The sequence below is a fragment of the Orbicella franksi genome, chromosome 5, assembly GCF_964199315.1.
Source record: "Orbicella franksi chromosome 5, jaOrbFran1.1, whole genome shotgun sequence".
Lineage (NCBI taxonomy): Eukaryota > Metazoa > Cnidaria > Anthozoa > Scleractinia > Merulinidae > Orbicella > Orbicella franksi.
The window spans coordinates 22601472-22617113 of NC_138149.1; the positions used below are offsets into that span (position 1 = coordinate 22601472).

General features: G+C 36.6%; 1 protein-coding gene across 1 annotated transcript; it reads left to right on the top strand.

Annotated features, from left to right (window-relative positions):
• Positions 1 to 370: 370 nt before the first annotated feature.
• LOC145487098 (phosphatidylinositol 5-phosphate 4-kinase type-2 alpha-like) lies at positions 371 to 15616 on the top strand. Its single transcript, XM_081465820.1, has 9 exons — positions 371 to 613; positions 696 to 793; positions 5040 to 5136; positions 5754 to 5903; positions 6436 to 6621; positions 7562 to 7675; positions 7916 to 8231; positions 8647 to 8747; positions 12925 to 15616. The coding sequence occupies exons 1-9, from the start codon at positions 494 to 496 to the stop codon at positions 13003 to 13005; spliced, it is 1263 nt and encodes a 420-aa protein (XP_081321946.1). The 5' UTR covers positions 371 to 493; the 3' UTR covers positions 13006 to 15616.
• The last annotated feature ends 26 nt before the right edge of the window (positions 15617 to 15642 follow it).

The following is a 15642-nucleotide window of genomic DNA, read 5'->3' on the forward strand; positions in this document are numbered from 1 at the left end:
AAGCCATCAAGAGACTATGATCTATGATCAAGATCATCGTTTTTTGAAGCCATATTGTTACCTCTATACAAGAGACCATGATCATTTTCTCTTGCTCTAGGCTGTTAGATATTAGAACCAGATTTTTACCCGTCGATTTCAATATGGGTCGCACGATTTGTTCTTGATGAGCCTAAATCTATGGATAAGACTGGCTAGCGCGGCCCATCATAAAGTACGTACCTGTAGTTCACGGGAAAAGAATGTAAAAGATTACATCTTTGTTCCGGACATCATTTTCTGGCCTACCCCTCCCTAGCACATGTCCGGTTTAGTTCCTCCACAGTTGCTTTGCATCATGGGAAGTCTCAATCAGGTGGGAATATATTTATTGTCCGATCCTGCTAAAGCGAAGTTCTGCGACCGACCCAGAAATTAGAGGATTTTTTCGCCACTTCCATCATGATTTAGCCGAAAACAAAGCGTTTATAGGTAGTAAAAACTATTATTCAAGATGTCTAGCCATACAAAGACGAAAAAGAAGAAGAGATTCAGGGTTATGAGCCAGAAAGTGAAAGTCTTTCGCTCCAAAAATCCGCTCCTCAGCGTGTTGATGTGGGGAGTCAGTCATTCGGTAAGCATGATTTCTGCGTTTGTTTTTTTCGACAAACTATTTTGATTTTAGCCTTAAGCTAGTGGCTTGGTGCTTTTTGTAGATCAACGAGCTCTCGCATGTGAACAATCCAGCCATGTTAATGCCTGATGACTTCAAAGCGTTCACAAAACTTCGCGTGGACAATCACCTCTTCAACAAGTAAGTGTTTTGAAGAATTACCGTGTGTTTATGTTTGGATCCTGTTATATTTTAGCATCATTATTTGTAGTGTAGGCGTTGTATATCTTACTTGGCAATGCTTGGATCGTAATTTTTGCGTTTCCGTTTCGTTTTCATGACTTTCTTTGTTGTAAAGTGCGGCTTGAAAATCGGATTAACACCGAGCTTCTGCGCGAGACGTGCGTGCAAAAAAGTGTCAGATTTTGAGCTCAATTCCAGAGCTCGTAGCTTTGCGTATTCTTTCTCCGGATGGAAAATAAAAATTTTGTTAACATCCTCGAAAAAGTGACTTAAATGTGACAATCTTTTGGGTTGTATAACACTGCTGTCCAACTTAAACTGTCGAAAAGGTTCTTCGTTTAAGTTTAATTCGGCCTAGGTTTCTGTCACCTGCAAAGCCAGGCATGAATTTCATTAGCCTTCATAATTGTGCGAGCTTTATCGGCTTTCAAAGCCTATCTTCATTGAAATCTTTATCTGAAAGGTGAATGTTACTGGTAGAAGCTGGCGAGATAAGATTTTAATTCTCTCATCATGCAAATTTTTAGTGTGAGCATTTATTGAAATTTTACTCTATATATTGAATTGCTGAATAATTAAGTTGCGGTAGAGATTTTTCCCCCTGCTTGGAAAGTCTCTTAATTTTTAACAACAGTAATTTTTATGCATTCAAAGAGGGCAGTTGTAAGATTTATTTTAAGAAATTACTGCCCAAAAATCCCTTGTTGACATAATTATGCACTTTTCCAGCTTGAGTAATGTGTCTACTGCTAACTATAGATAGAAGCGGCGGTTTAAGATGTGTGCAATATTCATTATTTTCCTTTCATAGATTTGATTGATGTGCTCAGTAATAAATTTTGTTTCTTAAGGGCCTCACACTGTTCTAAGATAATGAGATGTGTAATTGAGTCAATTTTCTGGTTGAGTAGCAGGATATAAATATTGTACCTGTTTCAATGCTGCTGTTACAAAAAGTTGTCAGTTCTCTTTTTTCACACACCTAATCCAAAGCTGACAATACTTTGAATCCGTAAGGCTACTCCTAGAAATTAAAAGCTGATTTGTCAAAAACAGTCAGCTACATACTACAGTAGATTTGTTGGCACTGAATGTAATTTTCAAAAATGCTTTTCAGAAATAAGTGAAGCTCCAGATTGTTACTGTACCTAATAGTGAATACAGAAGCCACATACATGTATAGCAGTTCTCAAAACCTTTGTAGAGCTTCCAGAACACAAGATCTAAATATGTTTACAGAGTGGGCATTGAAAAGAAATATGACTTTGCCTTGGTAGGTTAAGTCAACCAATCTTGCTAAGGTCAAGAGATTTTTATCTTATAAGTATGAAATACTCTGATGTTATCGGAGAGCTAGTAGCACAGGGAGTTTTACAATAGCACTTTAAATTAAGTAGACACAAAGACTCTAGACACAACTTGAATTGTGGATGGCATTGAGGTGAATGCACTGAGCTTAGCTCTCAACCATAGACTATTACAGTGTGCTATTCTAGTACCTTCTTATGCACTGTCTGTTTCTTTTATGGTCAGAATTTCCTTCTGTTGTTAACATAATTTGTCTGTTGGCATATTTTATTAAATTCTCTCGCTGTACAGTTATTTATGTTTGGAACTTGATGATTGTGTACATTTGTATATTTTTTAGAAATCAACTTACTATTTTCTAGTCATTTATTTTTATATATATCTATATATACTGAAAATCTTAAGATTCATCTACCATACTCTGTTAAAAACACACACAAAGTACATAAGTTAAGTACAAACTGCTATGTGTTAGCTAAATTGTTTATGCCAACTGTGCAATCAACACTGGTACACTGGGGCATGCTATTGTAAGGCAAGCCCTATTATTTAAGTTTAGTTTTAATGAAGGAAAGCTAATGTTGTAGTCTTAATCCTGTCTAAAGACACTTGACCAATAGTTTTAAATTTAATGGTTTTATTTAATGACACAGCCATTGGATGAAGATAGTGAACAGAGCTTTTGAACCTGAGTGGTGCTACACCACAGTATGTCTTTGGACTGGACAGTATTTTTCATGTGTCCTCCCAAACAGGACATACTGTGAATACTATAAATGTTCACATGGTCATTCTTTCTCTCTGGATATCCTAAACTGAGCTGTTGAATGGAGCCGAACGAGGCCAATAATAACATTTTTAGATGTTGTGTTTGTTATGTAGATCCAAGTTGTGTTTGGTAATGGGATGCATATTTCATTTTCAACATTTTAAGATCTTCTAGGGGTCACATACAAAGACATAGACTATGAGTCCTTAGTCCTCTTGCTTAGTCCATCATGCATGAAGCAAAAGAAAACCGTGAGGAAAAAATGGATATGCATCCTGGAGGCAAGATTGAAGCATGTGAAAGGAGCACACTTCTTGTCCCTGGGATTTTGCACTGCCATTTTTTCCTCGCGGTTTATTTACAGTCATGCTCAACAGACCAATGGAAAGAGGGACTACTCAAAGTTTAACAACAATGTAGAGGCTAGAGGCATTATGTTTTCACTTTAATATATAGCCTACTTACCACTCCCTGTAGGGAAAAAAAAGTCTTACACTGAACGTTGACTATAGAGAATCTGCATTTGTGATAAATGTCTGTCTAAAACAATCTTACATGTACAACCATGACTTATAACAACTGGAAGTCAGTGCTGTTATCTCTGATCCTTGTCTGGAGTTAGATTTTTGTGATGGAGGATGATTGATGAATCACATAATATGGGATCCACAGACTTGACGTTCTCTTGTTTCACTTACTTGAGACAGACGGCTCTTTAATAGTCTTGATCACTAGCTGCCAAGCTGACAGCACCCTAAATCTGCTAATTTACATTTGGTTTTAAAACCACATTGAAATAACTTTATCGTGAAAAGATAAAGATGATTCCAATTCCATGTTTTGGGATGACAAGAACTTTTGTCGTTAGATTGCTCTCTAAGATGTAAACAAAATTCAAAGTTGTAAACTGATGCACAGAATAACTTTGCAATGAAGCCAAAACAGTATTTAGTTTCAAGCATCTTCCAAACTAATTTTTAATTTCCATAGATTTCAAGGTAGTTGTTGGTGTGCAGTAAGCCTGGATTTCCATGCTTTAAATGATTTTAATTTGAATTCCTGGTGCGGAGTGTTGACGTCAAGTTATCCAAATGAATGGAAATGGCATTATTTATTGATCAGCAAAATTTTATTGTATGGCAAATAGAACAGCAGGGGTCAATATGCCAAGATGTCTGCTTCCATCTCATGAAAAATTAAGTTTCGTATCCTTTTTAAAATTATTTTACAAATTTGTGTTGGCAGATACTGAATCATAATTCTGGTTCATTGTCATCTCATTCATCAGCGTAGTAGGGTTCACCTAACCTGCAGGGTATCTTACATGTAATTTATACCTGATAGGTGCTTCCAAAGCTAATTGTGGCCTTAATTTAAACAATAATTCTAATGTATCAAGATTAAAATGCCTAAGGTTACTATATTTTTTGTAGCAACTTGCATTGTAATGTGGTGGACTTAAGGAAATTTGCTACTAAATTGTTTCTGTTTACTCACTGAATTTATAAAATTCAGGTAAGAACACCAGGATCACCTGGATAACAAATGTGTAAAATTACTAGTAGAATTTTCTTCTATTGTAGCCAAAATTGTAAACCAATTAGTCAAAAATAAATTGTTATTATTATTTTCTTTTTAAAGTACTAGTAAGAAGTAACAAGTTTTTTTGAAATCAAATTTTGAATTTTTTGGGCTTTTATTGAGCTTGTTTCCTACATTGTACATTTGCATGTATATGACTTCCAGACAGTTGGATTGTCAGTCCAAAAAATTCTGTTTCGTAGTGGAAACATACCTGTAGAGTTCTTTGCTTGATCCACAGCAGTCTTCTGTGAACACTGTCATGCAATCACAGAAAAACAACCATGCCCAATTTTCTGGAATCACCAGAGATTATTTAGAAAACAGGTTTTCCAAGGATCAACTTTTTTTTTTGCAAAACAATCCTTTGATTCCAATTCTAATTCTAATTAATTTTGTCAAAATTCTTTTCCCCTTGCAACCCTTGTCTTGAATACATTTTTGCACTTTAGCATTATTTAAAAGAAAAAGTTTGTTAAAAGTAATTTCACTTTTTAAGATGACCATTGTGACATGACATGACCATCAGTATGTTTTCCTTCATAGAGAAAATTTCCCAAGCCATTTCAAGTTCAAAGAATATTGCCCTTTAGTCTTCAGACAGCTTAGAGAACGTTTTGGTATTGATGATAACCAATATGCAGTAAGTAGCTAATTTGTCATACTGTAATGTTTCTGATTGGTTTTCTGTGAAATGGTACATCTCATAACTGAGAAGTAAACAACTGGGGATGTTACCTTGATATGTACATTGTACCACTAAGTTCTTCGAATCCACTGTAAGAAAAATGATGGTAACTGGTACTTTTGTCCATAATTCTCAGTGCACAAAAACTTTAACAGCGCTCATAAATGTACAGAAAAGTTTTAAAACCTTCAAACCTAATATACACAGTGTCGTTAGTACCAGGACAAATATTGCAAAAATAAGGCTTTCCATGTACTTCATGGGCTGTGGAAGGCTCACATGGTATATAATACCTTTTGTGGTAAAATGTACAGCCATCACTTTTCTTTAAACAGAGGACTGTACATGTATTTATGTCAGTCTGTAAACCAGGGAAACTTTGTGTAAATCAGGCTACTTTTTATTCATGTTGATTTTTTGCAAGTAATTTTATTGTCTTTTTGCTTATTCTTCCCACTCGCCACATTTTTCATACTGAATTTTCTTTCCTTGGTTCATGTCAACACCTTGTACCTGTGTAATTATATAATGATCCTAAAATCCTGAACAAGTGCTTTTCTGGTATGTTGCAGGCATCTTTTCAGTCATCACCTTTGGTCATTCCCTCACCTGGTCGCAGTGGTGCAAAGTTTTTTATCTCCAAAAACAGGAAGTTCTATGTCAAAACAATAGAAGGTGAAGATATTGAAAGACTTCACAACATTCTTCCACAGTATCACCATGTGAGTTGATCAATGTTGTTACAAACGGGAGAAGGCAGATGTAGTCCTAAATTCTGTTAGTAACTTTGAAGTGAATTTGCATTTTCCTCCCTCTTGTAATTCTATATATTGTTACATATACTATAAATGTTTTTTTAGAGTTGAAAGTTTGAACCAGTAATGTGAATAAATTATCAACTTTAATTACGAAATAGAAACATATGCTTTGTTTCTATTGAGGTGGGAATTTGGGAGAACAAGTAGTACTGTGGGGACATGAGCCAATAGATGAGTGTTTCCACGGATTTTGGGAGTTCTCCCAAACTTTCACAAGTGTTTCCATAACACAAAGAAAATGTTATATACTGTATCTTTTTTTAGAAAACAGCCCACAGAAAATAGCAAACAATGTGACTACTGTACTACAACTTGTCTGTGTTTCTATATATAGATTGAAACAGGATTTTTAACCAATCAGCACACCTATTTTCTTGGGGCTATTTTTAAAAAAAATTATACTCCAGTACATAAGTATACCTGTATTCTCTTTCAGTACATTGTAGAAAAACATGCAAAGACACTGTTACCACAGTACTTGGGTGTGTATCGGATTACTGTGGACAACAAGGAGACCTACCTTTTAGTAATGAAGAGTGTATTCAGCTCTAAGTTCAAGATACACAAGAAGTACGACTTGAAGGGCTCAACAGTAGACAGACAAGCCAGCTCCAAGGAAAAGGTGGGATTGTCTGTTAAGTGTCCATAATATTTGCTCTGATTTTAAAAATAATTCAGGGTAAGTTTGGGTAACTTACCCAGAAGATGACCTAGTGTCGAAAATGTTTGATGTTTTTTACTTTTTAACTTTTTTAGCCTTGTAAATACAAATTGTTTTATATGTTAAGTGTTTGCAAACAAAATACCATTGATTGGTTACTGAATATAAATCACAAAGCCTGTATCAGAGTTAGATGTCACATGGAAAATCTCATTCATTTGGTGCTTGACTTTGGTTTCTCAGAGCTCAAAGTTCAGACTACAAGTGCTCGTCTCCCTGGTTGATAGTCCAACCCTTTGAAATGTAGTGTCTGAATAAAAACTGTGTTTAAATAAATATCTAAGTCTGGTGATTATTTGAAAATTGCCCGTAGTGATCCATTCCAGTAAATCAAAAGGTGAGTTTGTCGGGAGGGGCTGGGAGCAGAATAATCTGTATGAAAACCAAAGAGAATTGGCCTGTCGTGTGTCACACTTTCAGGGGTTTAATTCATTAACATTTTCAGCAGGAGGGTAACTGGTTTTCACAGGCAGGCAAAAGAAATGATCTTAAATTCTTCATAAGAAAAACTTTCCACCAGGTGGTCAAAATCATCTTCACAGCCTGTCAATTTGCTTGGTGCCAGGCCCTTAATGAAATGGGCGTCCAGGCATCCTGTGGACGGCCATGTTTCAAAGAAACTTGTTTAATTTTTGATATGTTGCTTTATAAATTGCTCCTTTGAGCAGGCCCTATAGCACATTTTGGACACCCACTTTTCCAATCCCGGCTAAAAGCCTGTCTTTACATGTGTAGCCACAAGTGAGTAATATGATCTAATTAATACAAACTTATGGGAGGACATCAAAAGTGTGCTATTGATGTGTAGTACTGTTTTAAAACTTGTTTTGGCTTTTTTCAGACAAAGGAAAATCCTACCTTCAAGGACAATGATTTCACAAAGGACAATGCAAAGCTACGCATTGGTGATGATGTCAAGAAAGACTTGCTACAAAGAGTCAAGGATGACGTAGAGGTGAGCTTACTTGTCGTTTAAACTGTTAGCGTTATGATACAGCTACAGTGTATGTCTTCTTGTACACTAGGGAGGTTGTACACTAAACACAACATGGTTGTCTGAACTTGCTCCATATGCTTCCTTCCTGGTGTACACTTGTCAGGCAACTTTTGCCCAGATGTTAACGGCAAGAAAAATAACCAGACTATGACTCAAAAGCTTTGTTGTTGTTGTTGTTGTTGTTGTTTTTTCATGCAGTTTTTAACAAGTCTAAACATAATGGACTACAGCCTACTGGTGGGCATTCACGATGCTGAAGCTGGGAATGATGTTGACGATGTCTTAGAGGGTATAGACAGTAATGAAGACAGCGAACCTGAGTCTCCTCGTGAGGCTGACTCACCCCAAGAATCCGACTCCCCCGGAGAGGCTGAGATGCCGCTATCTGATACCCCTCCCACCACCCCTCCCGCTAATTTTAATGGTGCACGTGAGAGAAATATCAGTTTTGGCAGTAATGAGCTTGATGAGAGGGAGGATGATGATGATACAGAAGGCTTTCAAAGCATAGATGGTAGGTTTAATAAGTTGCTGGTAGGAATAAACAGTGACTCTGGCTTTCTGTCACAAATGGGTGTCCTGTGGACATTTATATTTGGAGATTCTTTATTGAAGAATAATAAGCAAATCAGAAATCTTCAACTGGATTTGCACTCAAAGCTGCAAAAATTTCTACTCTGCATTCTTCAATTTGCAAATTTTTTTAGTAGTACACCTCCACAACCCCGATAGGATGATAAAGTTTTAGATCCCATATGATATTTTGTAACCGCACTTTTCAAATCCTGCAGAAAATGTAAATATTTATGTATAAACCCTTGGGTGACAACGATTATGGGGGAACCGTAAATATAAACCTCCTCTTAAACTCCCTCTGGTTGCAAAAGAAGAGAAAAATGTTCCAATCCTGATTTAATCTTCCATTGCAGAAAATAGACGAGAGTTATATTACCTTGGAATCATAGATGTGTTGACATTTTATGGAGCTGGAAAAAAGGCTGCACATGCCGCTAAAACAGTGAAACATGGGGTGAGTACCAGTTTTCTCCCAGTGTGGCTCAATATGTGTAAAAACATATTTACAGCAGAGTCTGAGGTAATGATAGTGGTCATACCACTACATAATTTACTGGATAATTAACTCAGAATTTTGTCAGAGACCTTACATCACCCACCCGTGCTTACCCCTTCCCTTCTGCCCCAACCTCAAAGCAAGGTGTTCAGTATTCAGAGGGGGTTGGAAATTGGGAAGGGGTGTCAAGAAACAAGAGAATCTTTTGGAGCACTTTGGTTTTGCAAATAAGTAATGCCTGTCAAATCCTTGCTGAATGAGGTAAGCCAGCTGTTCTTAACTCGGTTGAAATTGAATTTTGGAGTGAATCTGATTTTGAGTAATATTGAACTCTTTATTTGTTAATTATTTTTGAGACTTGAAAGTACACTTCAATATTTCAGCTATATAATAAGACCAAACTATTGCTTGAGCACCATTTTGGTTATGTTCACTTGCCAGATGATTATTGTACAGGGTTATACATACATACATACAAACTTTTGATGCTCCCTAAGTGGGTTTTTCAGATCAGTACAATTACAATATTAAGTCAATTAAGTCAGTTATAAAATTCCACAAGATTTAGTTGTCATTCCTGGATTGCCCAGTCTTTCAATATTTGGTGATTGACCTTCTGGCAAAGTGGTTAAAACTTTGATGAACTGAATTTCTAGAATGTTTCATCCAATTTATTTGAAGTTGCTTTTCCACAATCTAAGTATTTTACCTTTGAGATATTGAGATACTGAGAAATACAATGTATAGTGTTATGTCCAAAAGCCCTTTAGGGACAAGAAGTGTTAGTTCAGTTTTGACCTGTCTCAGGGTTGACGGCTTAATGGTTCTTGCACTGGACTCCAGATCAAACAGTCTGCATTCGAGCCATGGCCAGGGACATTGTGTTGTGTTCTTGGGCAAGACACTTTACTCTCATTGCTGTGCTCCATCCAGGTGTATAGATGGGTACCAGCAAATTTAGTGCAGGGGGTAACCCTGTGATGCTAACTGTCTTGGGGTTGACGGCTTAATGGTTCTTGCACTGGACTCCAGATCAAACAGTCTTGGTTTGAACCACGGCCAGGGACATTGTGTTGTGTTCTTGGGTAAGACACTTAACTCTCATTGCTGCTCTCCATCCAGGCGTATAAATGGGTACCAGCAAATCTAATACAGGGGGTAACCCTGTGTTGGAATAGCATCCAAACCAGGGAGGAGCAGAAACACTCCTAGTTGCTTCATGTTACAGATGGGCCACTGGGCTTCATTGCCAACTTTACCTTACATTTGCCTTACCTCCCAAACTAACCAAATTTTGTTTTATGTGGTAAATGTAAAAATGATTGATAGAGGTAAAGTCTGCATACGAGCCAAGTGGCCCATCGGCCGGAGCTTATCCCAGTTTCTGTAGCATGAAGCGACTAGGAGTATTTCTACTCCCCCTTGTATGGGATGCAAGTCCATCACAGGGTTACCCCCAGCATTAAGTTCGCTGGTACCCATTTATACACCTGGGTGGAGAGAGGCACTGTGAGAGTAAAGTGTCTTGCCCAAGAACACAACACAATGTCCCCAGCCAGGGCTCGAACCCGGACCACTCGATCCGGTGATGAGCGCACTAACCATGAGGCCACCGCATAGATGTAGATGTAGTGAATAAAATTGGAAATGGTTAAAAAACATTAAATGCATGTATTAAAATGTTAAAGCTCTCAGTGAATCAGCAAGCACTAAAAGCTAGCACTTAACATAATGCAAAAACATTTGTAGTAATATTATTGTTCACACTTGTTAGTAAACCTAATTTAATTCAGACTTTCTAGTGATAATCAGCTACTCTGCAAGAAATTTAATCCTTGGCGAATATGTGAATCGATAAGTTTGACTAGCTATGTTTTTCCTGTGCCATGTCACTTCTTGCTTTCATTCGTGCACTAAAATATATGCGTAAAATACTTGCACATGTTTTTCTTGAGCAGCATCGAGTTCTAAGTGTCGAGAATAACTTTACTGTAACTTATACTTGTTAACCTGGCATTTTGATAATCCGCCATGTCATGATTGAAGTGACATTCCCTGCCTTAGATTGCCGCAGTTCAGTGGCGTGTGAGTGTGAGGCAAATGACGGGGATTGCCGAGCAACCTGAGAATTCCTGGCTAACATCTCCTAGGGTAACTTGATCTCTTTCGAAATCTTACTAACTTAAATTTTCTTTCATCTGGTCTGGTGCCTAAGACTTTTTCTTTAATATCTTATTGATGTAATGTTTCTTTTCTTTTATGTGAGAGCATATAAATTTGTGTGGTTAAACACGTAATAGTAAACCTCAATAAAGGTCAAGGTTGACATTTTAATGATGTGATACACTTTTGTTGATATAGATCTTGACACCAAACTCTTATAATTAAAATATAATTAACAGTAAGTAATTTAACTAGTCTTTTACAGTGGGGACACTCAAACCGTGATCACTTGGTATTTGTTTGTACATTTTTTAGTGACCATGAGTGCATGCTCTTCCTTTTAACCCATTGACTCCTGTGCCCTAACCAGCTGTGATGAGCCTTGGCCTTTCTTCCACTTGTGACGTCATCACCCTTGACCAAAATTGGCATCATCTATGCTCAACTTCTGCAGGAGGAAAAGATCTTTCCAGGGATACCCAGATCAGAGTGATCGGCCCAATGGAGCCTGAGATATGTACAAAAACGCTCAAAAAGTTGAGTGAAAAACTCAGAGCAAAATTTCCTGCCACTGCACATGGCTACTCCATGGCAAAAACTGCCTGTCTCGATGATGCTTTCTCAGAATGTTTTAAACTGGAAGCAAGCCCAGTAGAAGGTCAATCACTGCAGCAAAAAGAAAAGAAAAGGAGAAAAAGGAAAGGCAAAAAAAAAAAAAATTAAAAAATCGAAAAGCCTAAAGACGTAGGTCACTTTCTCGTCCAAAAAATTTTGATTTCTGAGCATGCCGGAGCAAAAATGTTGTAGAACACAATGCTAGTGGAAAGAAAGGCATGCTGTCATGTTGCAAATGTCTTTTTGGTAGATTGGACCTAATTTGGCCCATATCCAGCCTGAAAATCTCCAAAATGTCCAAAAAAATGCATTTTTGGCAAAAAACTCCAGGAGTCAATAGGTCAATAAGAGTGTTTGTTTGGTGTTTTTACACTCTAAAAATGCTGACATTACACATTACATGGAGAGCCATCATGAGAGCCATCACAAGAGTCATCACAACAAAATGTACAAAATTTATGTCAAGTGTTCATGGTTCAAGTGTCTGACAATAAATTTGTCACACAACTATATATTTTTTTTAATCTTTACTCACTCCAACTCAGGAGGGGGGTACTCCCATTAAAACAGTGCTTTAGTTACTTAAATATTGACAGTTGAGGTGGCATGCTCAGTAGAACAAAAGTAATAACAGCTCACTGTTTAAATGCTAGCATACTGCATGAGCAAAGCTATTGTACCACCAAGCCTTAACCATTATTGACAGCTACACATACACTGTAGCTGGACTGCTATGCAGAATAACAGCTGACGCAGGTTCTTTTCAGGCTGAGCAAAGTGCAATCACAGTGAACTAAAAACTCCATGATTTAATTAGCATTTGTTACCTACATGTACATGTGCAGATAGAATGTTGTTTGTTTTATAGCGTGTGACACCACTAAAAGTAACCAAAACTGGAAGCTGATTTGGAAGGTGGGGGGTGGACTGGGGGGTGTTTACCACTGGATCCTAGAATTTCTTATCCAGGACTGCACAGTAATTATTATAATTACTTTACAACCTGGTAAATTAATGCCTTTGTCTTGACTGAGTATGTCTGAGTTCTCTTATCCTGTTCTTGCTTTGCTCATATATAGGGAGAACGCTTACCAGATACGAAATTTCTGTTATGATGTCAAATGCTACCTTAACAAGACTGAAACCAGCATCTCTTCTCCAGAGTTTATGATATACCAGACAAATTTTGAAATTCCCTAGATTAAAATGCCCCAAAACCCTGCTCTGTCCAGCAACACATAAGTATATTAACTGGAAAGCTTCTAAGCTGATAGTTGTGAGCTATTTTGCACAATAGAAAGTAACGTAGAGTAACTTTCTGCAGCACTTATGATTGTTTTGTTTTCTTATTTTCTAGGCCGGGGCTGAAATTTCAACGATAAAACCGGAGAATTATGCCAAGAGATTCCTGGATTTAATGGAAAGAATATTTGCATAGATGTATTTACAGGAATTTTAGAGTATACAGTATGCATTTAAATGTACAATTTACATTGTTGAACATCACACGCCAACCCTTTGAAATGCCAAAGCTGAAAAAACATGTACATTGAATGACACTGTCATTATGAATTAATGTTAATTATTATTTTTAATTTGAGACTGCATGAGCATAGTCAGGATTATTTCAAATTCTTTATTCCTGTTGATGTTTTTGACTTTTCTTTGACACCGTTACTTAAATTCATTAGAAGCAGTTTCTAGCTGCTAGGAAGTGAAGTTGTCTTAATGATATTTGTCCCTTCTTAAAAAACACTTGCTTTCACAATATCTTGCGTGCTAGTAGAACAGCTTTTATCGTGTTTGACAACTTTTATTGTATTGTTTTCTTGTAAACGCAAACATTTTGTGAATATATTTCTCTCCAGAAGACACAAATAATGTTACCCACTAAATTTTCAACTTTTTTAAAGAATGCCCTTATCTTCTAAATCTGTTTAATATTAATTTATTTCATCGTGGATGTTACAAATTTTTTGAAAGGAAAGTAATCCATAATAAGGAAGCCTTAACTGTGTTAACATTAAAACATTTTGTTTTTCTAGACAGTAAGCTTTCTTTGTTTATTTCAATCTTTGAATTAGTAGTTGATTAATTTCTCTTAATATTTGTAAAGGAAAATAGTTTTTGATTATTTTTCAGGGTTTCAAGGGTAGTGGCATCTTAATGCTTATATATTACGGCTAAAATTAATGATGTTAAGTCATGGAATTGCTATCTTGGCTTGGCAGGTTGAGTAGTCTTTGCCAGTCACTCAATGTGTGCGGTTTCTTTGTAAGTTGTAGTTTTTTGAAGGCCTGCCAGGGAAATGGATATCTGTGTTTTGTTCCTGTTTGCATTGATTGTTACAGTTTTGCAAATGTTGTAAATTGACAGGTTCAGTGGGAAATTAGATGCAGTTTTGTTGATGGTTTACAGTTCATGTTAGGCCTAGTGTCCCAGGTGCTCAGTATAATCGTTGCTTGTTCCAATCCATTTTACCCTGGCAGTGTTCCTTACGGCTCTCTAACAGATTGCAGATATTAACAGCCTAGTTCAACTTTTTTTGAAACAGTAATGTATTGTGATTGTAACTTATAAATCAAGTTGTGAAGCTTTTGAATTAGGTAATACTAATAGGAAGTACTTTGTACACATGGAGCTATTAGCCCTACTTGAAGAACTTGAAAAGGGAGATTTTGTTTTAGATATAAATGTTAGGTACCCCACCCCACCTTACCCCACATAAAGTAAGTCAAACTGTCAAGACTCACTTATCAACGTATATTTGCTTGTTACCAAAGGAAGTATTGTCATGGTCTCTTTTTAGAACCCATTTTTCCCTACTAATTTGGTTTAGTGCCAATAAGTGCCTCTTCCCCACTTTAACATAAGCACCCTATTCCAACTGGCACCCCTCTAGTCAATAGCACCTCTATAAATATGCAACTAAGCCAACTATTTTTAAATTACAGCATCTTCAGAAGGCATTGAGGCCATCGGTTTGATTCATCTTTCCTCCGAACGGCTCTCCTCATGCCTGCATTACAATGCAACCATCCAATTTCCATGTAAAGGAAGATCCCATTTTCATTTTATGCACTTTCCTGTTAATGTCAAAAATGAAATAAGCTCCTTATCCCTTAAAAGTGCCCCTCCCTCTTGGCCCACAAAATAAATAACTGGCTAGGCATTAAATTGAATTATTCAGGTATATGGAAAACTTAAACATGTTAGGTAGTTTCATTTCATTGTATTTCTACATATGGGAATATTAAATTCTTTGTCAACATCTATGTGTGAGCCAACCATTACTTTTTTGCTCTGCTTAACTTTCAAGAAAGCTGAGTTAGATAATCACAGCAGTTGCCTGAGATACTAGCCTGCTAAGCAGATGTCCTTATGGCGTCTCACGCAATTTTGCTCCCTCATTTGGAAGGAGAGATTGTCTGATGAGCTATAAGGAGATTTGCATTTGAGTTTTCTGAGAAACAGGGTTTTCCTTCATTTTTCTATGGTAATTTCAACCCTTTCACTTCTAGTGTTCAGTGTTAAATTACGTGCTTACATAACGTTTATGTTTTAGCTGTGAACGCTGTGTGTGAGCATTCAAATGAAAGCTGTTGAACAGTAGGTTATTTGGTGCTGTTTGCTTTTCAACATTCTGCAATATTTGATTTTATCTTTTTAAAAAAACACAGTCTTAAGCACTTTTGTAAAAATGTGTGAGTGAAAGGGTTTTTGCCCATGAACAGGACCAACATCCCTTTTAACAATCATTCTAATGCTTTGTATGAAAAGTTCATTTACAAAATCTCCCTTTTAGCAAGCAAGACCTTTTGCTAAGGGTTTTAGTCTATAACTTAACAAGGGAAGGTTTCTGCAACTTGAATTTCAAAATTCTTAACTTTTTTAAGAAGTCGAAGAACATTTCCACTTATCTACTAGTAAGAAAGTTATCACTATTGAATACAGCTATAAAATTTGCCATTGTTAATAAATGTAAAAACATGTTGTATTGTAAGTGATGATGCTTGTAAACCCTTCATTAAAATTTGTTGTAATATGAAGTTCTAGAGTTATTCATTTTAAGTTT